Here is a 25424-nt window from a genome sequence, read left to right on the forward strand (position 1 = left end):
CCGCCAGCCGGGTCGTCGGGAAAACCCGGAGCGGCCAATCCCGGCGCGGCCCTGGGCGCTGCGTGCGCAGAAGGCGTCGGAGGCGCATGCTCTCTGGCGGTCCCGGCCCCGCGGACTGGCGCCGGCGCTGGCCTCCTTGGCCCGCGGACTCCTGGGCCGGCTGCGGGCATGGCGGCCAGTCTGTGGATGGGCGACGTGAGTGAGGGCAGCTGCCCGGGTCCGAGGAGGACGAATCTTAGCGTCACGGGGGAGGACGAGTCTGAAGGGGAAGGGTCCTCGAATCCCAGAAGGGTGGAAGTGAATGGGGAGAGGAGTTCTTTGGGTGAAACAGGCGGGTCCCAGAATTTAGGTGAAGAGACCGAGTCTGAGGATGGGGGTTCCCGGCCCTCCGCCTGCGTTCATGGAAGGGAAAGGGAAGTTCTTTAGGGGGATAGAATGGCTGGAATCCCAAGGATTGAAGGGCGCTGTGGCTCGAGGACTGGAGGGATAGGGTTACTAGATCCAAGGAGGAAGCTCCCTAAAGGGAGCAAGTTTGAAGGGAAGGGAGGCAAAGGATTGAAAACGTGGGAGGTGGGATTCAGGCCACTGTAGATGAAAATCTCCACTCCCCTCATCCCCGCCCCCACCAGCAGCATGTAGCCAACCCTGGGTGGGCTCTAGAACCGGGAATGAGGAGCCTGGATGCCCCCTGAATGTATTGCTCTTGTATTTACGCAGCTGGAGCCGTACATGGATGAGAATTTCATCTCCAGAGCCTTTGCCACCATGGGGGAGACCGTGATGAGCGTCAAAATTATCCGAAACCGCCTCACTGGGTACATTTTCTCCTTCCATCTTCTCAATTCTCCTTTAATAGACCGTGCTGCCAGTGTCATTCTCGAGAATGTAAACATCGAAAAGTCAGGGCTTCTCACCCCTAATAATAGTTAACATAATGTTATAAACGCTAACATTTGGGGGCTTATTGAGAGGAAGTATAGCATATTGTTAAGGACTGGACTCTGGAGCCAGACTGAAAGTTAGGTTTACTGTGTGACCTTGGGCAAATTACTAAACCTCTCCATTTCCATCTCACCGTGACTATGAAAATGGAGATGATAACACCATATCCTTCATAGAGTTATGGTGAGGATTAAATGAGTTAATTCACATTCAGCATTTAGAACAGTCTAGCCTATGGCATTTGGTCAGTGAATATAAACAGATTATGATCTGCTAGGTAGTAAGCGCTTCAAAATCCTTTTTTGAGGGGGCACCTGGGTGGCTCAGTCGTTAAGCCTGGACTCTTGATTTTGGTTCAGGTCATGATTTCAGGGTCCTGGGGTCGAGCCTGCAGCGGGACTCTGCGTTGGGTGTGGAGCCTGCTTAAGATTCTCTCTCTCTCTTGGGGCACCTGGGTGGCTGAGTCAGTTAAGCATCTGCTTTCAGCTCAGGTCATGATCTCAGGGTCTTGGGATCAGGGCTCCCTGCTCAGTGGGGAGTCTGCTTCTCCCTCTCCCTCTGCCCCTCCTGGTCTCCAAAAAAATAAAAATAGAAATAATCTTTTAAGATTCTATTTTTTTAGATTTATTTATCCAATGCAGAGCTCGATCGTAGAACCCTGAGATCATGACCTGAGCTGAAGTCAAGAGTCAGATGCTTAACCGACTGAGGCACCCGAGTGCCCCAATAAATAAATCTTAAAAAAAAAAAAAAGGATTTTATTTTTAAGTAATCTTCACACCCAATGTGGGGCTCAGACTTAGAACCCCAAGATCAAGAGTCACATGCTTCTTGGACTGAGCCAGCCAGGCGCCCCTAAAATAATTTTTTAAATTACAAAAACGTCTGAGCTAAGTATTATTATTAGGGAAGCTTCATAACTGTCTTAAAGTTTACAGAGCTATTAAATGACAAGCCAGGACTCAGATCTGTTCTTAAAGTCATGAGTGCCCTTAACTTAAAAAGTTATTTATAGAAACAGTACCATGTGCTGTTGTTGTAGGTTCCTGGGATATGTGGCTGAAACAAACCAGGCATAGTCCCTCCTCATGGAGTTTACTACATTCTAATGGGGAAACAGCAGTAAATATGTAAACAAAACAAAATGCAGAGAATATTTTGAGATAGTGGTGCTATGTTGCCTGCACATTCTTCCTTCTCTTGAGGGGTCTCACTTTTCCTTAGAGTTCTAATTAGAAAAAAGAGGATTCTCTTATTTTGACAATGTTTACTGAGCAGGTACTCTGCCAGGTACACTACCAAAGCAGCTTGCTGAAACATCAAATGGTTGAAAAATACAGATGAGAGATGAAGTGTGGTCAGTTCTGGCTGTTTGGTTGACAGGTACTTTGTGTATTCAGAATCCCAGTACCTATTACTGAAACCCAAGTATGGCTGCCTGTAGAGAGAAAGGCCAATATTCTAGAGATGAGGTGTTTTGGTTTTTTTCTCTTGCCCCCCCCACCCCCACCCCCACCAAAGAGACGAGTTTTGATTGGAAGGGAATATGAGCTTTATTCAGGAGGCCGGCTACCTGGAGAGAAGGTGGACTCTTGTCCAAAAGCCAACTCCCAAGGTTTCTCCTGACCCAGAAATTTTTAAAGTGATTTAGGGCAGTTAATTAGTTAAGGGAATGCAGTGGTCTATGACAACTTTTGACTACGTGCAGTCTCGATGGTGCCAGCTACAGATGTTATCATGGTGGTTGAAGGTATTGCAGTGGGGTCTGGTTCCTTAGTCGGGGGGTAGGGCGGTGTTGTGCAAGAGGGTTTGGTTTCTTGGTGCCCCGGGTGGTGCAGGAGAGCCCGGTGACATGTAGAAGTGCTCTGTTCTTTCTAGGAAAGAACGCATGATCCATAAATGTACACAGGTTTAGTTAATCAGTCAGGTGGGTTAAGGGTGCTTGCTAAAACTTAAAAGACTAGGTTGGCCAGAGGGGCCAAGGCAGCTTCATACCTAGGAACAGTTTGTTTTTGTTTTTTGTTTTTGTTTTTTGTCTTTCAACCATTTTATGAAATGAGAAAAGACCAAGGTAGCCACGAGGCCATTCACATACAGGTATGCAGTGTGGATGAGGAAGGGACAGAGGAAAAACCAGCACGACGCCAGGTGATCACTGGGAACCAACTTCCCCAAAGCTCCTAACAGCAGAACACTCTAGACAGGAGCATATTTATATAGGTCCTACAGAAATAGACTTGGTTCCATGCCTATTCTCTGCAATTGGCCTGTCTCTGTAGGCTTTTTTGTATCAAAAGGAGTAGAGGTTTTCAGTGACCCTGAGGCAGGCATAGAGAACTCATTGCCGGTCCCTGCCCAGCTCCTGGGATGCCAGGACGGGACAGGTGGAAAGGGAGAAGCAACTGTACAGCCTGGAAAAAAATACAGTGAGCACAGTGGACCACGGAGGGGCTCCCCGGGTCCTGCTACATGAGGCCATTAACACACCTTGACTCTGAGCCTGATAAACAGTCTCAGAAAGGACCCTGTGCCCATACGTGAAATGTTTCTCGGGGAGAACAGCCCCCACCCCCCGCACACACTAGTCCACGGGGCCCTCAGTTTTCATTCTGAGGTCTGGGAGCTGCAGCTCAGAACAGGGATGAAGAATTGCACCAGCTACACTCAGGGCGAGCCAAGAGCCTTTCCCTGGGAGGCCGTGGCTCTGCTGCTCCCTCCTCTTCAGCGTTGGTGCCTGCTTCCACCCAGCTGCCTACATACTCTCTCCACTTGCTTTTTATTTGCACTGTATTCTAGGAACAGATTCTCTGGCAGGTAGATCATGCTAGCCTAAATATTTTTCTTCTTTTTGCTCTTGTAGACAGAAAACCCCAGATAATCAGCTACTAGTATGAAAACACATTCTGTAATACTTTCTACTTTATTGAAATAAAATTTGGAACTCTTTTCCTGTCCGTGATTCCTAAACTCTGGCTATTTCTTATGTACTTACAAACACATTACATTTATGTCTTGCCTCATTTGACAGACTTTGGAGTGTCCTGTAAGAATACTGTAAAATAAATAAATGCAAATTTAAAAACCAAGACCAGAGAAAATAAGGGGAAAAAAATAAGACCCATGGAGAATAATATGCAGCAGAGCATAGTGCTTAAGAATGCAGTCAGTGGTTGCACAATAATGTGAATATTCTTTTTTTTTAAGATTTTATTTATTTGAGAGAGAGGGAGACAGCGTGCACGTGCAGGGGAGAGGGGCAGAGGGAGAAGCAGGCTCCCCGCTGAGCAGGGAGCCCGACTCGGGACTGGATCCCAGTACCCTGAGATCATGACCTGAGCCAAAACCAAGAGTCAGGTGTTTAACCAACTGTGCCACCCAGGCACCCTCAGAATATCTTTTATAGCTTTTCTTTTTTTATGTGTCTCTCTCTTTTTTTTCCCCCCATCTTAGGCGGGTCGTGTGCCAAGGTTGTAACAGTTTAAGGGAGGTACATGTCACAACAGTATGAACACTCAATCATCACAGTAATGAAGTACAAAAGGATCATCTCCTGTCTGTTTTAAGTGTAGGAAAGCTCACCTCTTATCTTTTCTCGTACCACTGACTTTTTAAAGAGGTAGGACTAAATTGTCTTACATAAGGTCCTACATTCTGGAATCTGGTTTTATTTGCTTCCTTGTGGTGGTGTTTTAGCTGTTCTGTCCCTAATATTCCCTATAAACTGGACATTAGATCTAAGGGTTTGATTGGATTGTATTAAATATTTTGGAGGGCGCCTGGGTGACTCAGTAAGTTAAGTGTCTGATTCTTGATTTTGGCTCACGTCATGATCTCGGTCGTGGGATCGCATCCTGAGTCAGGCTCGGTACTCAGCAGGGAACCTGCAGCTCTCCCTCTCTCTGCTCCTCCCCCTCTCTCTGCTCCTCCCCCTCTCTGCCCCTCCCCCTCTCTCTGCTCCTCCCCCTGCTTGTGTTCCCTCTCTCGCTCTCTGTCTTACTGTCAAATAAATAAATAAAATCGGGAACACAAGCAGGGGGAGTGGGAGAGGGAGAAGCAGGCCTCCCGCGGAGCAGGGAGCCTGATGCCGGTCTCGATCCCAGGACCCCGGGATCATGACCCGAGCTGAAGGCAGATGCCCAACGGCTGAGCCACCCAGGCGCCCCTCAAATAAATAAATCTTAAATATTTTTGGCAAAAGTACTTCAAAGGTGCTACAGTACATAAATAAGTGTTTATCAGAGGAGTCTGGACTGGCCCAAGTGGACAACCCTTATATTCAGGTTTGTAAGTTCTGAACTGGAATATGGCAGGGAACAAAAATAGGATGAGCTCTGATTAGAAAAACATTTTTCCCTCCCCTCAGGCCAGAGCTCAGTCTCATCTGGGAATCCCATCTTTAACCATTCTCTTTCTCTTGTTTGCTTTCTTTCCAGAATCCCAGCTGGCTACTGTTTTGTAGAATTTGCAGATTTGGCCACAGCCGAGAAGTGTTTGCATAAAATTAATGGGAAACCCCTGCCAGGAGCCACACCTGTAAGGACACTTGGATAATGATGATGTTCCCATTTTTATTGTCATCGATAACTATCATTCATTGAATCCCTACTGTATACTTACTCTGTTGAACCCTATAACAACCCTGCACAGTAGGCATCGTTATCTTTGGCAGCCCAGGAAACCGAAGCTCAGGGAGGTGGCGTAACTTGTCCAAGGCAGCGCAGGTAGTAACTAGCAGAGGCGGGACGCCAGCGGAAGATTGGTTGCCTCCAAAATCCATGCCCTTTGCACTCTGCACTGCTGCCTCCCTTCATGGAAGACTTGCAACTCTAGACCTCTTGCCTGATTGAGAAACTAGAACAGGCTGGCAGCAGTGAGGACACATTTCAAGAGAGTTACATTCTGCTCTTCCCACAGTTACTTAGCTTACAGCCGCACCAAGCTGGCACACCTGGGCTCATAGAACCACGGAGTTGGCAGTGCCCTTAGCGGTCATCCGTGCAACCCCCTCACTTTATACAGGAGAGAAAGCTGAGGCTTAGAGAGGGGGAGATGTTTTGGCCAAGGTAATTTATTTCAGTTTTTTTCAAATATTGTTTGACTCTTGAAACACCTTTCTCTGTTTTAGTTTGTTTGTTTTTCAATTTCTAGGCAAAACGTTTTAAACTGAACTATGCCACTTATGGGAAGCAACCAGATAACAGGTAAGTGCAGGGTAGCCCCAGGGTAGCTTCAAGGCCCAGGAAATGTCTAGAGACAAGATGTGTCACTGTGCTGGTCACCACCAAAGAGGTTGGGGAGCCCAGTTTGGTCCACTCTGCCTTCCTCCTGAAGGATGACTCCCTCCCCTCCCCTGCTGGTGGACCTGCCCAGTGTGCTTCTTGTCAAGACCCATGTCTTCTCTGTATTTGGTGCTGCCTCTAGCCTTCCACCCTGTTAGTACCTGCAGTATTGAAGTTTTATTCAGTAAGAATTGACCTGTTGTAGTGACATAAATTCATTGTTTCAGGGTGCCCTTCAAAAGCTTTAAAACAATGTATCAAGAGCTTTAAAAAGATTTGTACCCACTGACCCTGTAATTCTACTTCAGAATTTATACGTGGATGTATGCAAAGATTAGCTTCAAAAGTGTTTGTTGAAATATTACATATAATGGGGGAAATTGGGGAAAAACCCAAATAACCTAATAATAGAGAAGTAGCTTAAATGACAATATGTTCATTAATTGGAATACTATGTATCCATTTGTAAGTCATTTTGCAGCAGATGAGGACAGGTCAAGAAGTTGGTGATAAGTTAAAAGTGAAAAATGCTAGAAACAAAACAAGGGAGTCATACCCAAGTTTTGTAAATTCAAAAAGGAAAGCCAGGGGTGCCTGGGTGGCTCAGTCGGTTAAGCGTCCAGCTCTTGATCTCAGCTCAGTTCATGATCTCATGGTTGTGAGTTTGGGCCCCACATTGGGCTCCACGCTGGGGGTGGAGCCTACTTTCAAAAAGAAGAAAAAAGGGATATCTGGGTGGCTCAGTTGATTAAGTGTCTGCGTTCGGCTCAGGTCATGATCCCAGGGTCCTTGCTCAGTGGGGAGCCTGCTTCGCCCACTGCCTGCCACTCGACCTGCTTGTGCTCACTTTCTCTCTCTCTTTCTCTCTGACAAGTAAATAAATAAAATCTTAAACAAACAAACAAAAACACAAAGAAGCCAAAGAAAAAAGACAAAAGTATATAACAGTGTTCATAGTGATTACCTTCGAGTGGTTGGGTTACTGGTAATTTTATTTTTCTTTGTCCTTTTGTGTATTCTGATTTAAACAAGGAATATGTATCATACTTGAACTAAGACTATAATAATGAGTCTGCTTGTTTGATATTTTTTGTTAAATAATTTTTTCTAGAACAGAGGTTGACAAAATGTGACCTGACTTATATCACCTGTGAGCTAAAAATAAAAATGGTTTTTACACTTTTAAAGGATTGTGAAAACAGAAAAAGCAACAGAGACCATAGGTGCCCCACTAAGCTTAAAATTTTTACTATGTGGCCTTTTACAAAAAAAGTTTGCTGATCCATGTTCTAAAAGTTGGCAGATTTCATTTTAGCTCTGCTTTCAGTCTTAGGAGATAAGGTCCAGTTCTCATTCTCCATCTTCACCATTTGAATTAAAAATATGCAGTGAGGGCCTCCTGGCTAGCTTAGTCGGTAGGGCATGCGACTCTTGATCCTAGGGTCATGAGTTCGAGCCCCACATTGGGCGTAGAGATTACTTAAAAAAATATTTGCAGCGAATACAGAGTGTCTAGTTTTCTCTTTTGAGCACCTCTGACCAGGCCCCCCCATCTGCACTCCTGTAATATTTGAAGCCAGACAGGCTTTGTTCAGTGGATAAGGCGCTTGGGACAGGGGCTGCTTCCATAACTCTCTGCCAGGACTGCCAGGAGCAACAAATTAGGACCTGGCTAAGGACCCATCAGATGTGCTGTTCCCCGGGAAGGCCCAGGAGAGGTTTACCTAGAATGGGCCAAAAGAGCTTGTTAGAACAAAGCTTTCGGTGTCTGTCTCTGAATCTTGTTCTCCCCTCTCAGCCCTGAATACTCCCTCTTTGTGGGGGACCTCACCCCAGATGTGGATGATGGCATGCTGTATGAATTCTTCGTCAAAGTCTACCCGTCCTGTCGGGGAGGCAAGGTGGTTTTGGACCAGACGGGCGTGTCAAAGTAAGGCCTTACCTGTGACTGATGCCCACCGTGTTCCAGCATTTGTCTCAAAGATGGGGGTGTTAGAGCGAGTCCATGTAGCATGGGAATGAAGAGCACGGGCTCTGGAGCCAGACTGTGGTGTGCATCCTGACTCGGGTACTGGCCCAACCTCTCACCTGATTATTTCCTCATTGGTACAACAGATGCTAATTAATAGTGTGCTCACAGGCCTGACCTAACGGTTATGTGATGTGCTATAAATAAAGCAATAGGATATGCTGGGTAGGTGTTTGCCATTTTACCTATTATTGTTACTTCAAAGGTAGAAAAACCTCAAGAAAGGCTTATTTTTGATCAGAGTAATAGTTATAAGCACAAGTTTGAGTTACAAGCTCAAGACGTGGATTTGAATCCTGCTTCTACAATGATGTTGGGCAAGTTACTGAATCCCTCTGAACTTGATTTCCTCCTCAGTAAAATGGGGACACTACCGTTATCTAATCATTGGGCCGTTTGACGAGATAATCCTAGGGAAATGCTCAGCACAGTGCCTGGGAGATAATAAGTGCTCACGAAATATTAGCTATCATTTGTTGATCCCGGAAGTAGGATATGAGTCCCGGGGCGCCTGGGTGGCTCAGTCGGTTAAGCGTCTGACTCTTGTTTTTGATGGACTCTTGGTTTTGGCTCAGGTCATGATCTCAGGGTCGTGAGATCGAGCCCCACGTGGGGCTCTGGGCTCAGTGCGGAGTCTGCTTGAGATTCTTTCCTCCTTCATCTCCTTCACCCTCTGCCCCTCCCCCCCCTCTCGCGCGTACCTGTTCTCTCTCAAATAAATAAATAAATAAATAAAATCTTAAAAAAATATATGAGTCCAGCAGTGCTTATGACTGCTGAGCCCCGTTGTCTAAACGTGATACCTGGTGTACAGGGCAGACGGGGTAAATGTTCGCTCAGGGAACCACAGCTGTTCCTACCACCACTGCTGCCATGATGATGAGCATGGTAACAGGATTTCCAGTAGATTGGGAGGGAAGCCACTGGGAAGGAGCCCCATCAGTCAAGGCGTGGAGGGGATTCCTCGGCCCCAGGCTCCTGCCGAACTGGAGTTTCACATCGCTCGATGGCACGCCTCTACTGACGGGGCTCTCATCCCTTCCTGCAGAGCTGGACAGACGCTCCCTCTCTTCCATTCTTCGACTTCGCCTTCATCACGTTTGTGATCTAAATAAGGTATATGCTTTTGTTTTCTGCAGGGGCTATGGTTTTGTGAAATTCACGGATGAACTGGAACAGAAGCGAGCTCTGACCGAGTGCCAGGGAGCAGTCGGCCTGGGGTCTAAACCAGTGCGGCTGAGTGTGGCAATCCCCAAAGCGTGAGTCCTGCACTGGCGGGGAGGTAGAGGGCCTCTGGATTGATGCCCACCTGGACGCTTCTCATCTGCTTGTTAATAATCAGAGCTTCCGCATGCCGGCTGGGAGACTGCAGGGAAGCCTGTTACTTGCCAGGCTGTGTGCTGGGCATTGCAGATGAATGAGCATAACCTGCGCCTCCAGAAGCTTGTAGCTGGGGGAGAGCTCCGACCTGCGAAGGCAGATACATTCAGACATTGCTGGTAGTAGTACTGGGAAAGCGGTGTGTCCTGCATACTTAATGTTCCTGCTCTTTGCCCAGTAGTATCGCTGTTAGAAATTTACCCACAGAATTAATAAGAACTGAGCAGAAGAAAAAAAAGTATACTCCATTTTAGCTATGGGAATGGCTGAGAGTTAAAGATCCAAACAGTACAGAATATTACATATATCACCATCCTACCTGTCATGCCAGGCAGAAAGCCCTTCTTCCCTTACAGCTCCAAGCAAGTTTCTCACCCAGAAGACAGCTATTGTCAGCATAGAATCTTCTGTCCTTTGGCCAAAGCAGTGGTTCTCAACTAGGGACAGTTTTATCCCGCAGGGGACATTGGCAACACCTGGAGATAATTTTGGTTGTCACAACTTGGGTGGGGAGGTGCTCTGGGAATCTAACGAGTGGAGTCCAGCAGTGCTACTAAGCATCCTACGCTGCCCAGGACGGCCCCCACACCAGACTTACCTGCCCTGCCCCCAGGTCAGTAATGCTGAGGTTGAGAAATTCCATGCCAGGCGTAGGAGAGTGACTGCATTCTTAGGGCAGAACTTCCAGATAGCCAGGTTTTTCAAAGCAGCAAAAGATTTGGAGGTTCTTTGCTGCTTAACTGTGTTTAATACATGGAAGATCAGCCTGTGATATTCCCCCCAAAATGTTAATTTGTTCTAAACTCTACTATATAGGGGTGCCTGGGTGGTCAATTGGTTAGGTGTCTGCCTTCCACTCAGGTCATGATCCCAGGATCCTGGGATTGAGCCCCAAGTCGGGCTCCCTGCTCAGCGGGAAGCCTGCTTCTCCCTCTCCCTCTGCCCTTCCCCCTGCTTGTGCTCTCTCCTGCTCTCTCTCAAATAAAAAAATTTTTAAAAAATAGTAATAAACTCTACTATATAAAAGCATTAAAGAAAATATTTAAAAGAAGTTTCCTCGTTACCCTAAAATGACTAATTATGATTTCTGACTTTTATAAGCTTCTCCATAGATATCCGTGATAGGTAGATATAGATACACTGTGTGGATCAATTTACATGTGGTAGATTTATTTCTTTATTTTTAATTATAATCTCATTCTCCCCCCCCCAGTTTTCTTCATATACACATTCCCTTTTCCATATAGTTGTATAATCCTCATCATAGTATTTTTTAACAGCTGTAGGGTATCTTAAGTGTATATTCTGTCTCGAGGTCTGTCTCTGATATTGATGGTGTTGGTTGTTTCTGATGTGTTACCATTTATTCGATCAATAGTGACTGAATCCCTACAACTCTCCAGGCCCTGACCTAGACTTTGGAGTTGTAGCTATAAACAAGAGAAAGAAAGTCCTTTCCACAAGGAGGTTGTGTTCTGTTCCATTTCTTGGTTGATCATTGTTGTCAGAATTTGGTGCCTGCATCTAGGGAGGTGCCATCAAGCACCAGGAATTGAGGGCAGTAAGAGGTCCCTTTGAGAGTTAATCCGCAAGAGCTGAGTGTGGAGAAACAACAGAAATGTGCAGACCCAGGCCAGGGAGACTGCCTTCAATTCCATGAACATACCAGGAGGGTGGCAGGCTCCTTGGAAACATGGCGGGGTGGTCCTGGACGAGAACAGTAACAGTGTCCAGCCTCGTACTGGGCAGGGAGAGGGAGTCTCTGCCATTGGACTTCATCTAGCCAGCCCGTCAGGAGGTGATGCTAAGGCAGTCAGATGGGGCGTTGTCTAACTGCTTTGGCCCAGTCCTGCTCACCACGCAGACGTTGAACTCAAAAGGAACTTGTGAAGAGCTCATTCAGACTTTGAGAATTTGTGGTTCCTTAGGGTTTGCTGTGGTAGTTCAGCTCCTGCTTATGACTTGGGTTTCCTCTCTGGCTTCACTGTGGAGATAGAATACACCCATCCCGAGGCCACGGGTGCAGTCTACACCACATGACAGTTACGGTTCTCCTTACAAGCCAGGTGGCATGGTGGTGTGAGCCTCTGCCTCCCGCACATTCGGCTGCACTTGTGAGTCTGGCTCTTTGGAGTATGAGGACTCTGGAAGCGCATCGCCGTGTTGTTCTTTTGATTGCTCTCATCTAGGACTGCTGGTCAGGCCCCGGGCCTGTCTCATAAGCCTACCCATACATACATGGTTTTGTGTATTTTTTTTTTTTTAAAGATTTTATTTATTTATTTGAGACAGAGAGAATGAGAGAGACAGAGAGCACATGAGAGGGGGGAGGGTCAGAGGGAGAAGCAGGCTCCCCGCCGAGCAGGGAGCCCAATGCGGGACTGGATCCTGGGACTCCAGGATCATGACCTGAGCCGAAGGCAGTCGCTTAACCGACTGAGCCACCCAGGCGCCCGGTTTTGTGTATTTTTGAAAGCAATGGATGCTTTGCAAGCTTGACATTCTGTCTTTGGTTAGCAGTGGCTGGGGTAGCCATGCCAGCCGGAGAAAAAAGCTGTCCACTGAACCTGGGCCTCAGCCCTGATTGGTGAGTGCAGGATATAGGAGCCTCGCAAGGTGTCTGGCATCTGTCAGGGCAGATGCTGTATGTAGTGGGCTGGTGTTCAGAGCATGAGTCTTGGAGTTAAATTTGGCTCCAGTCCTAGGTGTGGCCTTGGGTGAGTTACTTGACCTTTTAGATTCTCATTCTCATCTGTATAATGGGAATAATTATTAATAGCTCTGTCATAGGGTTGTGCAGGACTTAAAATAGGAGCCTGTATCTGAAAAACAATGGGCCCAGATGCTGAGAAGCTACTCCATCAACAGTAGTTGTGACTACAGTAGTGTTGCTAAGGCTCCTGGAACACTTCTTTTTTGTGTGTGGGAAAGAGGGCAGTCGACATTTTGTAGTTTGAAATGCTTCTTGGATCATCCTAAATCCACATTTTCCAGGCCATGTTCACCTGAGCCTTTGTGGCTGGCAGAAAAACAGTCCGTCCCCCGCCCCCCGCCCCGATTTTGAGAAGAGGACAAGTCAGTACTGACAAGATTTGATAAGAGAGCCAAACCTGGCCGTTAAAAACGGACTGTAAAGCCTTGGCTCTGGAGCCGGACTGCCAGGGTTTGGGTCTGTGTGTGACTTTGGACAAATTAGGTGACCTGTCTGGACCTCAGTTTCCTCATCTGTAAAATAGGAATAAATGTATTCTTATTGCATAGGGTTGTTGTGGAGATTAAATGAGTTAATCTGCATAAAGCCACTTGAACAGCCCCTGGTCACGTAGTAAGCGCTTGGAGATGTTTGCCTGTATTTGTTTATTTTTGCTTCTTTCTTCATCTAAGGAGCCGTGTGAAGCCAGTGGAGTATAGTCAGATGTACAGCTACAGCTACAACCAGTATTACCAGCAGTACCAGAACTACTACGCCCAGTGGGGCTACGACCAGAACACAGGCAGCTACAGCTACAGCTACCCCCACTACGGCTACACGCAGAGCACCATGCAGGTAAGCGCGCGGGCCCCGGGCCCCGGGCCGCAGCTCGGCCCCCGGCATGGCGTCGGTAGGCTGCGGCCTCAGAAGAAAATGGGGAAAGACGAAGCGACCTGTTGGCTAAAAATGAGGCCTCCTTGTCTCGGGCCAGGAGTTCACGCTGCTACTCACCCTCTCTTCGGTCTCTTGGCAGACATATGAAGAAGTCGGGGATGACGCGTTGGAAGGTAAGAAAGAAGCTTGTTCACTCATTCCTCTGTCCTGTCAGGCGACCGCTCTGTGGCGCCACTGTTCCTTAGCTCGATGCTGAGGAATGCAAGGTGGATTCTGCTCTGGAGGAAACTGCCTTCTAGTGAGAGAGCTAGTGCACGCATAATTATAGTGAGAAGGGAGCGTGTGCCCCAGAGGCGTGCGTGCAGTCCCAGCGAGCCCAGAGGAAGCAGCGCAGCAGGGGAGAGACCTGGGACATTCAACCCCCACATGTAGGTCTCCAGCAAAACTCTTGCCTTGTGTGTGTTTGATAGTTTGTAAAATTCATTTTTTTATCTCATTTTAATTTTTTCCTATATATTTTAAATTACATTTTTTCCTCATGCTCATGTAATAGGTATGATTGAAAATTTGGAAAATAGGGGCGCCTGCGTGGCTCAGTCGTTAAGCGTCTGCCTTCGGCTCAGGTCATGATCCCAGGATCCTGGGATCGAGCCCCGCGTCGGGCTCCCTGCTCCACGGGAAGCCTGCTTCTCCCTCTCCCACTCCCTCTGCTTCTGTTCCCTTTCTTGTTGTCTCTCTCTGTCAAATAAATAAATAAAATTTTAAAAAAAAAATTTTTTTTAAATATTAAAAAAAAAAATTTGGAAAATATAGTAACATATTATGAAGAAAACTGAAAATCACCCCAATCTGCTACACAGTAATAGCCATTTTTAATTTTTTTTAATTAAAAGCATTTGTTGTAATTTTTACTGAATTTAACACAGGAAAAAGGAAAATAAAACTGAAGGGATTGCTAACCTTCAAACGAATGATTTCTCAAATGATATTAATACTTAAAGGATTTTTAAGGTTTGAAAATACTATGAAAAACAATTTTTTTAAACATTTCTGAATAGATGTTACGTTTTAAAGAAGTAAAATTTAGGGGCGCCTGGGTGGCTCAGTCGTTAAGCATCCGCCTTCGGCTTGGGTCATGGTCCCAGGGTTCTGGGGTCAAACCCCGCATCGGGCTCCCTGGCTCGGCGGGAGGCCTGCTTTTCCCTCTCCCACTCCCCCTGCTTGTGTTCCCTCTCTCGCTGTGTCTCTGTCAAATAAATAAATCTTTAAAAAAAAGAAGTAAAATTTAGGAGCACCTGGCTGGCTCAACAGTGGAGCATGTGACTCTTGATCTTGGGGTTGTGAGCTCAAGTCCCATGTGGGGCACAGAGATTACTTAAAAAATCTTGGGGTGGGGCGCCTGGGTGGCTCAGTTGGTTGGGCGACTGCCTTCGGCTCAAGTCATGATCCTGGAGTCCCGGGATCGAGTCCCGCATCGGGCTCCCTGCTCAGCAGGGAGTCTGCTTCTCCCTCTGACCCTCCTCCCTCTCATGCTCTCTGTCTCTCATTCTCTCTCTCTCAAATAAATAAAAAAATCTTTAAAAAAAAAAAAAAATCTTGGGGTGGCTGGGTGGCTCAGTCGGCTAAGCGTTACTTATTTGAACCCACAACCCTGCTAGGGAAAATTACGGTGTTGATTTTTGTGGTAATTATTTTCTTCCTTCTCTTTAGAGATATCCATCCTTAAATAATATTTTTTTTAGCTTCATACAATGCAGTTGTACTATTATGTACTGTCTTTTGCTTTTTTCATTGAACACTCAGCATTTCTTTTAAATAAAATTCTGGTATAGTTAACGTACAGTGTTACATTAGCTTCAGGTGTACAATATAGTGATTCAGCACTTCTCTACATTACTCAGTGCTCATCATGGTAAATTAACACCATTTGTGAGATCCAACCAAGTTGTATGCAGTTGAGGCTGATTTTCATTGCTATGTAATGTTCCCTTTGAAGAATAGTGCTCTGGACTTAGTCATTTTGATCAATTTCCATAACCCAAAATTGAAGGAAGGACCACACGAGGACAGCCAGGGCACATGAAGTCTAGAGGAGGTGGAGTAACAGCCACCATGATTTGAGTCTGTGTATGAGGTTTCCTAAGTAGACTCCACTTTTATCCTTAAAGGAACCCTGCAAGGCAGCGGTGCGGGCCCTGAGGGACTCTGACACAGAGCACAGGGAACTTGCCAGAAGCAGGAAGCCCTGGGAGTGGGGAACGGAGTCCAAGTGTCTGGGTGCTTCTCCTGGCACTCTGAACCCACCCTGGCTTCTCTTGCAGACCCCATGCCGCAGCTGGATGTGACGGAGGCCAACAAGGAGTTCATGGAGCAGAGCGAGGAGCTGTACGACGCCTTGATGGACTGTCACTGGCAGCCCCTGGACACAGTCTCTTCAGAGATCCCTGCCATGATGTAGTCGGGACAGAGGACCAGCCGAAAAGGACTGTGTGGTGGAGAGGAGAGACTCCTTTTTAACAAAGTATTAGAAGAACTTTTAACTTTCTGGAAATGTTTTGTAAGATTTTAGTGATCAACTCTTCTGAGATTATGACCATTTCTGCAACATTGCTGCCTTCCTTTGCCCGTGAGCCTTCGGGGTTTGACAACCACGGTGCCATTGAGCAAGGTTCTACTTGTCCTTGAAAAGTTAATTTTTCCAGGTAGGGATGTTACCCACTTTTGGAGATAAGGAGAGTTTGGGGTTATTAATCTAAGTGGATCATAAGATTTATTCAACCCAGAGGGCCATCTCAGGTGACAGACGCTGCATCCTTAAGGTTCTCTGGGGTCACAGTGCATGGGTTACCTGTTGTATGCCTCGTGGGGGGCAGTGTTGATCATCCATTCAAGTATCCCTTCACCCCGACAAGTTTGCTTTTAAGTTTGGTGGCTGTGTGTGGTAGGCTGTAATGGAACCAGCTAAATCTAGACCAAAGGGCTCAAGACTTGGGGCCATGCTCCAAGGGCAAGCCTAGCTTCAGTAAGCCCTTATTGAGGGACATTAATGTGACTGTGTGCCTGGCCCACCGGTTTCTTGACATTATTTTCATTTGATAGATAGGTATGAATCCACTTACAATGCTCTCCAGCACCCATGTGGAAAGTCTCGATTTACACTAAAAATCTGCAGCTCACCTCTACTCGTTTGTGCTAGAGGAAATTGCAGGCGGGGGGCGGGGGGGGGGCGTGGACAATGGGGGCAACTTGGGGTAAATGGTCTAGGTCACAAGAAGCCTTCAGATATTTTAAGGAATACGTATTAGGCTCTGCCTGAATTTTCAGGCTTTTTGGAGGAAAAATTAATTATGTATAGTGGAACTTGTAGAGGTCAACCTATCTTTATGAAGACGACACTGTAACGGGGAACAAGAAAACGGACACAAACATACTTCAAGTGTTTTACTAGTCACTTCTATGCCATGTGCCACCAGTAGCAGAAATACAAAGGTCATGGTTTTCCACTAAAATAATCTGTTCTTTCAGCTTGCCTCTTCCCAGTGTTTCTGTCCTGCAAAGGAAGTGTAAGCCAGTGTGTTAATACGCCCCCAATTAATTGCCACCCAGACTTTTTCTGAAGAGCTGGTCTCAGTCCCATATCCGCATTTATCATCCATAGATGTCCACTCAGATTAGGTTTCATCCTGGACCAGTCAGCCTAAAAAACGTCCCACACTAGATGAACTACACTTGTTTCTACCCAACCCATCTCCCACACTCCTAGGAAAGGGAGATCCCAGGTTTGAGGTTTCCCCAAATGTCAGCATAAGTTCAAACCACAATTGTACATTCACAGCAATCGGCCCTTGCTGCCGAAGGTACAGGGCTTTGGCATCTGGTACCTTCTACTCCTAGCAGTATGCTCTTGGCCTTCCAACAGGATGGGCAAATCTAAGACTCAAGTCACACTGTAAACATTTTTCTCTTCTGGCCATGAACAGCTAATACGGCATACAAGGTCAGGTGTAAATGACATATGAAAACGCTAAGACTTCCCAGAGGCCTGACTAGCCTTCTATCGATTCACTACACTACTCAGGGTTCACAAGGCTCAAGCACTACTGGAAGCTGCAAGGAAGCTATGACGTTTCAGGTAGCCAACTCACCCAACTATAGATCCATAATCACAGACAAGGACAACTTTACTGGTAACAGATCTAAAAAAAAAAAAAAAAAACAAAAACACCACCAAAATGGACACTCTCAAGAGGCAAGAAAACCATTCATTAAGTCAGCAATCACTACAACTGCCCAGAGCTTCACATACATCCTCCCTTTAAGCCTAAGATTCTCCCATTTTAGAGGGGAGGAGGAAACCGGGTCAAAGAGAATTCAAACCCTGTTTGAAACTAGCCCACAGTCATATATAACAGACTATAAGCACCACGAGGCCAGCTTCAGTATCCCTTTTCCTCCTTTTACGACCACCAAGACCAGCGTTCAGATCCGATGGGAAAGGGAACCGGAGGGTCAGGCTGTCTCCAGCATCTAACTTTACCTTGTCTAAAGCACAGCAACAACCTGGTATCCTCAGACTCTTCGGTAGCAGACACTGACAGGAACACTTGGGGGCAACCTGCAGAAAAAAGTGTGAAAGCTCTAAACCAGAAATACATCCAATACACCCATCTTCATGGAAGTTTATGGAAAACACCTGGACTCGGGCAGAAGGCCTCCGACCCAGGTCCTGGGCTGTTATAGGAAAGGCGAGTGGCAGCTGCAGGTATTATGCTGACCTGTGCTGTCAAAGTCTCTCCAGGTTGCTCTCGCATGCAGTTGGAGATCCCGTGGCCACACCCGGCCACAGCCCTTGGAAACATGCTGTACTGACCCGCCAGGTAGTTCCCAGAAACCTACCAGGTCCCAAGGTGGTTGTGTTCCATCACTGTCATGACCCCAGAATCCTCACCAAAAAGCTCCACTTCAAAGTCATCCTGGAATCTTCATCTGGGACAGCTGAGATGAGAAAACAGTTGTCCTGAATGATCTTACTGTTCCCTTCCTTTGGTCTTCATAATCAAAGGTGTGACTGGCTTTTGGTACTTCCGCCGTAAGCTTTTTCGGGGCAGTGACCCACAGCACTGCTGAGATTTGTGCCACTTGCCAATAGATTTTCCCAGTACACCTGTCCACGCCACTCGGCCTGCCCCACCATACTGGTTCTTGGTCTCAGCAATTTACTTATCCCAAGTTTTTTTCTAGCAACTCTATGTAGAACGCTATTAACAGGGACGCCTGGGTGGCTCAGTTGGTTAAGCGTCGGTCCTGGGATCGAGCCCAGCATCGGGCTCCCTGCTCAGTGGGGAGCCTGCTTCTCCCTCTGCCCCTTCCCCCGCTCGTGCTCGCTCTCTCCCAAATAAAAAAAAAGACCCCATTAACAAAACGTTTCTGCTGGCCTCTGGAAACCTGTCAATTGTAATAAAGGACTCCACCTATACCTGAGAAATGGCAGGTACAACAGGAACTGTCTTTTCCTGAAATGTTGCAGATCAGTTACAGCAAACAGAACGGCGACCGTCAAGGAAAACTGTCACTCTGGGCTCCTTTTTGACCACAGCAGCTATGTGGAAGCAGCTGCAGCTTCGATAAGGGCCACAGGGCAATTTAGGTCCCAGGACCGCTCCCAAATGCCACCTAGCCCCCTAGACTCACCTAGAGCCCGTGCACTATTGCGTAACAAATTCATGGACTGAAATATACTGGAGACCAAATAAGAGAACAGATACCATTGGGGCGCCTGGGTGGCTCGGTTGGTTAAGAGTCAAGACTCTTTATCCCGGGAACAGGTCTTGACCTTATGGTCCTGCGTTCGACCCAGAGCCCCGCACTGGGCTCCACGCTGGGCATGGAGCCTACTTAAAGAGAACAGATACCCTTTTATATGTACTTTTTAGACTGAGCTTATGCCCAACATGGGGATGGAACTCAGGACCCTGAGATCAAGAGGCGCATGCTCAACCGACTGAGCCAGTCAGGCGCCGAAAAGATATCCTATTACCGGGTCCCAATTACCACTTTATTTTACTATGTGTCAGAGTTTTACCTCATTTCATCTTCACAGGACCATTTTATCATCCGTTTTACCGGTAAGTTTAGACCAATTAAGCTATCTACTTAGGGTCGCCAATCAATGCAGAAAGCCACAGACCTGGGATTCAAAATAGGACCTAAAGGACTCTAAAACGCGGCCCCCAGAAAACCCTACCCTTTTATCCACCTGCATGGATTGCTTAACGTGTTGTGCAGCCAGACGACAGGTGAAATCACTTCCCCAAGGTCACCCAATACGTGGCTTTAACAGGCAGTTTCAGATCTGGTGGACACCACCGCGCAAATTAAGCCACTTCAGACCCAGGACTGCCCTGCACCAGGCCGCCTGCCCGCGTCACTCACCCGTCGCACTACGGTGCAGCGATGCGCGGGCCGAGGCGGGAGCAGGTACGGCCCTCTCAGGCTCCGGCCCCTCTCCCCGCGCATGCGGCCGACCAGGCCTTCCGGGTGTTGGTCCCAGCGGGCCGGGAGGCCCGGCAGCTCCGAGCCGCTCTCATCATCCCGCAGCCTCGGAGGCAGGCCCGGCGGGTGCGGGGCCAGCGGCGGCGAAGCTACGGCGGGGGGAGAGGAGGCTGGGCGTGAACTGCAGCAGGCCTGGGTCTCCAGGACCAGAGACGCCACCACCACCCCGGCTGGGGAAAAGGAAGTCCGTGTCTTGGAAGGGGGGCTTATATAGGCCTCGCCCCTGGAGGCCGCGCCGACAATTGGAGCAACGCGCCGCGCAGACCGCTGGGAGTTGTAGTCCGCCCGCCCTCATGCCGGGCGGCGCGTCCCGTTCCAAGACCTAAGCGCGTGTGGAGTCCCGGCCTTTTGACCGGGGCTGGAGCGACTTTCCGCCTGTGTTCCGGATTCACTGAACGTCCGGTACTGGGCACTGAGCTTACAAATGAAGCCGACCCGCCATGCCCGCTGGAGTTCAGTCAGACTTCCAAAGTCGGGAAATGACGCTATGAGCTGCGACAGGGCAGCCGCGGCTGAGTGGGTTTGGGGAGGCGCTCTGGGAGCTCCTGTTGGAGCGGGGCCCGTGGGGAGGGCTTCTTAGGAAGGAAAAGGCGGCCGAGTCCTCGGAAGAGGAACGCGTTCTTTGTTCAAGACTAGCCTCTTGCGCTAATAGATAAATTACTGAGCGGTTACTAAGTAAATGATACTCGATTATCTCAGCTAGTTTTCATAATAACCCTGTGTATAGTTATAGTTATACCCACTTTACAGATAAGAAAACTGAGGAATGCATCAGCCAGGTAGCTAACGAGGTAAGGACTGGAATCCACGAGTCCACCGCAGAGACCACACTCGGAGTCACTGTGCCACGAGCACAGTGGAATGAGTAAGCGTCAGTGTAAAAACAAGTAGTCGTCAAGAATTAAATACCTATTCTGTGCTTAAACTCTATTAATTTTTATCCTTAATATACACTTTAAAAAGTAGGTACTACTATTACTCCCATTTTATGGAGAAAACAACAGACTCTGAGAGAAAGAAACTTTCAGGTGACTCCCAAATGTGTTTCTCCAGCCTCTTTTCTCCTGAGCGCCAGACCTTACACCCTGCAGCTTCCTGGACACCTACACCTGGCTAATAAATAGGCTTCTCAGAACACAGCCTTTCCTCCTCCGCACCGGCTCTTCCCAATCTCAGTAAATCCTTGGAGGGACCCTGGTCTCTTTCTCTACCGTCCTACTTCGGACCCGTCAGCAAATCCTGTATTCTCCACCTTTAAGATGGTAAGACATTCCTTACCACCCCACTGATGCTGTCACTGCTCACCCACAATCACAGTAAGCCTCCTAATCAGTCTCCCCGATTCTGCCATTCTTCTCTATAGTCTGGTCTCAACACACCAGCCACGATGTTTGAAGAGCAAAAGTTTTTAATTTTGGTGAAGTCCAATGTCTATTTATTTATGCTTTGTGCTTTTTGTGTCCTAATTTAAAAATTTTTGCCTAGCTCAAAGGCATTAAGATTTTCTCCTATGTTTTCTTCTAGGAGCTTAATAGTTTTAGCTCTTACATTTAGATCTAGGATTCATTTTTAATTAATTTTTGTGTATGGTGTAAGAGTGAAAGTTTATTACATATGGCTCTCGAATTGTTCCATGTTCATTTGTTGAAAAAGATTATCTTTATCCATCTAATTGCTTTGGCACCTTTGTAGAAATCAATTGACCATATGTGTAGGTCTGTTTCTGTACTCAATAATACACTGTCTTGATTACTGTAGCTTTTTTAAAAAGATTTTTTATTTTATTTATTTATTTGATAGCGAGTACAAGCAGGGGGCAAGGCAGGCAGAGGGAGAAGCCGGCTTCCCGCTGAGCAGGGAGCCCGATGCCGGGCTTGATCCCAGGACCCTGGGACCATGACCTGAGCCCAAGACAGACGTTTAACCGACTGAGCCACCCAGGCGCCCCACTGTAACTTTTTAATAAGTTTTGAAATAGGGTAGTATAAATCATCCAAACTCGTTCTTTCTCAAAATTGTTTTGGCTATTCAGAGTCTTTTGCATTTCCATGTAAACTTTAGTATCAGCTAATTTGTATTTTTTTAAAAAGCCTACTGGGATTTGGTTGGTATTGCATTGCATCTGTAGACTAATTTGGGGAGAACTGACATCTTAACAATATTGAGTCCTCTCATCCCTGAGGATGGTATAGCTCTCCATTCAGTCAAGTTATCTTTAATTTCTCTCAACAGTGTTTTGTAATTTTCAACATACAGATCTTGTATATTTTTAGTCAAATTTGTCCCTAAGTTTTTCATATTTCTGATGCTATTGTAAATGGTATTGCTTTTATCAATTTCAAATTCTAAATGGTCCTTGCTAGTGTATATAGAATTAATTTTTGCATATTAACTTGTATCCTCCAACCTTGCTAAACTCATTTATTAGTTTTAGTAGCTCCTATGTAAATTCCTTAAGACTTTTCACATGTCTGTGAATAAAGAGAGGTTTACCTCTCCCTTTCCAATCTGGATGCTTTTTATTTATTTTTCTTGTCGTATAGTATTAGTTAGGACCTCCAGTACAATATTGAATTAATAAGTTACATTTCATCAAAATTAAAAACTCAGGGTGGGGGGGTCAGGAGAAGGGAATTTAAAAAGGATATGGGGGAAAAAAATAAAAAGGACATGGAGAGGGGTGCCTCAGTTGGTTAGACATCTGACCCTTGATCTCAGCTCAGGTCTTGATCTCAGGGTTATGAGTTCAAGCCCCCCACTGGGCTCCATACTGTGCGTGGAACCTACAATAAACAAACAAACAAATAAATAATGGGAAAATTTGGGGGTGATATGTGCTCATTATTTAGATTGTTGTAATGGTTAATGAATGTACACTTACATCACAAGTCATTACATTGGGTGCCTGGGTGGCTCAGTCAGTTGGGTGTTTGCCTTCAGCTCAGGTCATGATCCCAGGGTCCTTGGATGGAGCCCTGCATGGGCTCCCTGCTCAGCGGGGAGTCTGCTTCTCCCTCTCCCTCTGCCACTCCCCCTGCTTGTGCTCTCTCGTTCGCTCTCTGTCAAATAAAATCTTAAAAAAAAGTCATTACATTATACTCTGTAATATGTACAGTTAGTTTACTGTGTGTCATTTATACCCCCATTAAGATGTAAAAATTAAAAACCAAGAAAAAATTTACATTATATTATTCACCTGCTCCAAAATCTCCACTGACTTCACAAGATATTTGGAATAAAAGCTGAGGTCCCATGATGGCTTCTGAAGCCACATGTGATTTGGCTCTTCCTCCTCTCTGCCCTCATCACCCACCACTTGCTCCCTCAATCATTCTGCTCTCTTAGGCTCTTTGCTCTACTTGGAGCATCCCTTGCCTGATCCCACCTCAGGGCCTTTGCTCTTGGTGGTTCTTCCTGCCTGGAACTATCCTCTCTGGATATCACAGACACCCACACTACTCCCTCACTCCCCCTGGTTTTCTGTTCTAATGTCATCTCCTCAGAAAACCCTATTTAGGGGCGCCTGGGTGGCTCAGTCTGTTAAGCGGCTGTCTTCGGCTCAGGTCATGATCCCAGGGTCCTGGAATCGAGCCCCGCATCAGGCTCCCTGCTCAGCGGGAAGCCTGCTTCTCCCTCTGCCTGCTGTTCCCCCAGCTTGTGCACACTCTCTGTCTAATAAATACATAAAATCTTTTAAAATAAAAAAAAAAGAAAACCCTATTTTGATGTAGCACCCTGCCACCCTTCAAGCCATTGTCCTGCTTGACTGTTATTTATAGCACTTATTGCTTCTTGACATCACATTATATATGGATTTATTTTCTGTCTTCCCCATTACGATGTGAGCTCCCAAGACCAGGAATTGTGTGTTTTTATTTTCACTGCTGTGTAAGTGCCTGGTGTATAACGGAGAGCTAGCACTTACTGAAACAAAAACAAAGTAAACGAATTAACGAATAAAACTTGGCGGAGGCCACACAGCTAGTCAGAGGGCAGTTGGAACTAAAACCTTGATCTCTCTTGGGCAGAGGCGCCTGACTCGCCTGCTGTGTCGCATGGCCCCTCCAGATTACTCTGTGAGGCGGGCACCATGATCTGCCTTACTCAGCAGAAGGGGAAGCAGGGTGGGGAGGGAAAGTCACTTGCCCCGCCCCAGTCACATAGCCAGTCTCTGGCAAGGTCAGCTGACATCTGGATTCTGGCGCTCGCTGCAGGGGGCAGGCACATGACCCTCGCCCACAGCAGGAGCCTCCAGGAGAGGAAGTTCCAAGAGCCCAGTGGTGCCAATGCACTGCCCACGGGTGCTGACTGCAAAGGCTTCTGGGAATGGGGGTTCAAACCACCTTTCAAGTTGTTTTATGCCTCTCTGCCTTTGTCCAGCTGCTCCTGCCTAGAGTGCCCTTCCTCCTTGAACTCCCCAGCTCGCCCTCGTCCTGGGAGACCCAGCTTCAGAATCACCTGCTGCACAAGGTCTTCTCTGAGCCTATGGCTCCCTGAGTCCAGAGTCCAGCCCTACTGTGGGATTTGACTGACTGAATTAATGAACCACTAGCACTTATCCACTTTCATTCTTTCTTTCTACCATAAATATGTACTTAGTTCCTGTTTTGTGCCAAGCACTGGGATACCACCATGGATCATTGCCCTCAAGTGACCTAGGAGGGAGACAGCTAATGCAGCGGACAAAAGGGTATGTGACCTCACTGGCCAGTCAGAGGCTTTCTGAGGACAGGGCTCGAACCTAAGTCGTGTAGTAGGAGTTAGCCCTTTGAAGAGGAGAAGAGGACTGAGAAGAGGAAAGGTGTTGCACATGGCTGGAGCTCAGAGTACCAGTGGTGGGTAAAGAAGGGGCTAGAGGCATCCATAGGGACCTGACACACAAAAATATTTTTCCAGCTAAACAGAGTGAGGTGGAGAAAATATCTCAACTGAGGAATCAGTGGGGAAGGTGGGAGTGGGGCAAACTCTTAATTTGGGCAAAGCTGGCAGGAAGGATTCCTCCCCGAACACACACCCTTCCTGAGGCTCCTCAGGGTTCCTGGATTCTCAGGCTCCTCTCTCTCCTACTCCTAGAAGTAGGGGACAAGCAGACACATGGGCCCCTTCAGGCTCTACCACGCAGGTGACCAGTAACAGATTACATGGAGACCTGTCAAAATGGCTTCTTATTGATTTGTTAGGAGTTAGCCAGAAGAGGGGCACCTGGCTAGCTCAGTTGGTAGACCATGTGACTCTTGAGCTCGGGGTCATGAGTTGAAGCCCGACTTTGGGTGTAGAGATTATTTACTTACATACATACATACATACATACATATAACCACTTAAAAAAAAAAAAAGAGTGAGAAGAAAACCTGGGCCTTCCCAGATCCTCAGCCTGTCCTGTCAGACACAGAAATAGCAAATAAGGCTTTGGCCTTGGGTAAACTTGACAGCTAGTCTATCTTCCTTGTTAAGTGACCTCGGATTCCTTATCTCTGAGCCTCAAGTTTCCTCATCTGTAAAAATGAGAATAACGACACCTTACAAGTTTGTGTGAGAAGGAAATATGATGATTCGATTGTTTGCAAAAGTGAGGATTTCACCTCACCACCAATTTGCCAAAACAAGTTAAAGTGGTAAAATCCACCCACTTTGGGACAGTGAGATTAAACCAATA

The 25424-nt window shown here is 46.9% G+C and overlaps 2 protein-coding genes and 5 non-coding genes across 10 annotated transcripts; 1 reads left to right on the plus strand and 6 right to left on the minus strand.

The window, feature by feature from the left end:
* Positions 1–48: 48 nt before the first annotated feature.
* On the plus strand, positions 49–15823 carry TRNAU1AP (tRNA selenocysteine 1 associated protein 1). 4 transcript variants are annotated; one of them, XM_081817894.1, is made up of 9 exons: positions 49–195; positions 718–815; positions 5376–5475; positions 6091–6143; positions 8020–8151; positions 9390–9509; positions 13015–13177; positions 13314–13389; positions 15538–15823. In XM_081817894.1, the coding sequence occupies exons 1-9, from the start codon at positions 169–171 to the stop codon at positions 15672–15674; spliced, it is 906 nt and encodes a 301-aa protein (XP_081674020.1). In that variant the 5' UTR covers positions 49–168; the 3' UTR covers positions 15675–15823. The 4 variants fall into 4 exon arrangements, with proteins under 4 accessions (XP_081674020.1, XP_006739951.1, XP_081674022.1 ...); XM_006739888.3 differs by having other exon boundaries at positions 13356–13389; XM_081817896.1 differs by lacking the exon at positions 13314–13389.
* On the minus strand, positions 4387–4486 carry LOC115943131 (small nucleolar RNA U13). Its single transcript, XR_004077740.1, has one exon. It is a non-coding gene; the product is annotated as a small nucleolar RNA U13 (small nucleolar RNA).
* Positions 15824–16644: 821 nt separating the features above from the next.
* On the minus strand, positions 16645–20210 carry LOC102750257 (uncharacterized). The gene is made up of 5 exons (XM_081816839.1): positions 20204–20210; positions 19649–20058; positions 17754–17831; positions 17362–17412; positions 16645–16766 (listed from the first exon to the last, which is right to left on the minus strand). Exons 1-4 carry the CDS (start codon positions 20208–20210, stop codon positions 17398–17400), a joined length of 510 nt encoding a protein of 169 aa, XP_081672965.1. The 3' UTR covers positions 16645–16766; positions 17362–17397.
* LOC115943130 (small nucleolar RNA SNORD99) lies at positions 16836–16909 on the minus strand. The gene has a single exon (XR_004077739.1). It is a non-coding gene; the product is annotated as a small nucleolar RNA SNORD99 (small nucleolar RNA).
* Positions 17593–17726, minus strand: LOC115943128 (small nucleolar RNA SNORA61). The gene has a single exon (XR_004077737.1). It is a non-coding gene; the product is annotated as a small nucleolar RNA SNORA61 (small nucleolar RNA).
* LOC115943135 (small nucleolar RNA SNORA44) lies at positions 17949–18079 on the minus strand. The gene has a single exon (XR_004077744.1). It is a non-coding gene; the product is annotated as a small nucleolar RNA SNORA44 (small nucleolar RNA).
* On the minus strand, positions 18718–18852 carry LOC115943134 (small nucleolar RNA SNORA16B/SNORA16A family). The gene has a single exon (XR_004077743.1). It is a non-coding gene; the product is annotated as a small nucleolar RNA SNORA16B/SNORA16A family (small nucleolar RNA).
* Positions 20211–25424: the final 5214 nt, after the last annotated feature.

Source organism: Leptonychotes weddellii, chromosome 4 (genome assembly GCF_054177405.1).
Source record: "Leptonychotes weddellii isolate Sample4059 chromosome 4, ASM5417740v2, whole genome shotgun sequence".
Lineage (NCBI taxonomy): Eukaryota > Metazoa > Chordata > Mammalia > Carnivora > Phocidae > Leptonychotes > Leptonychotes weddellii.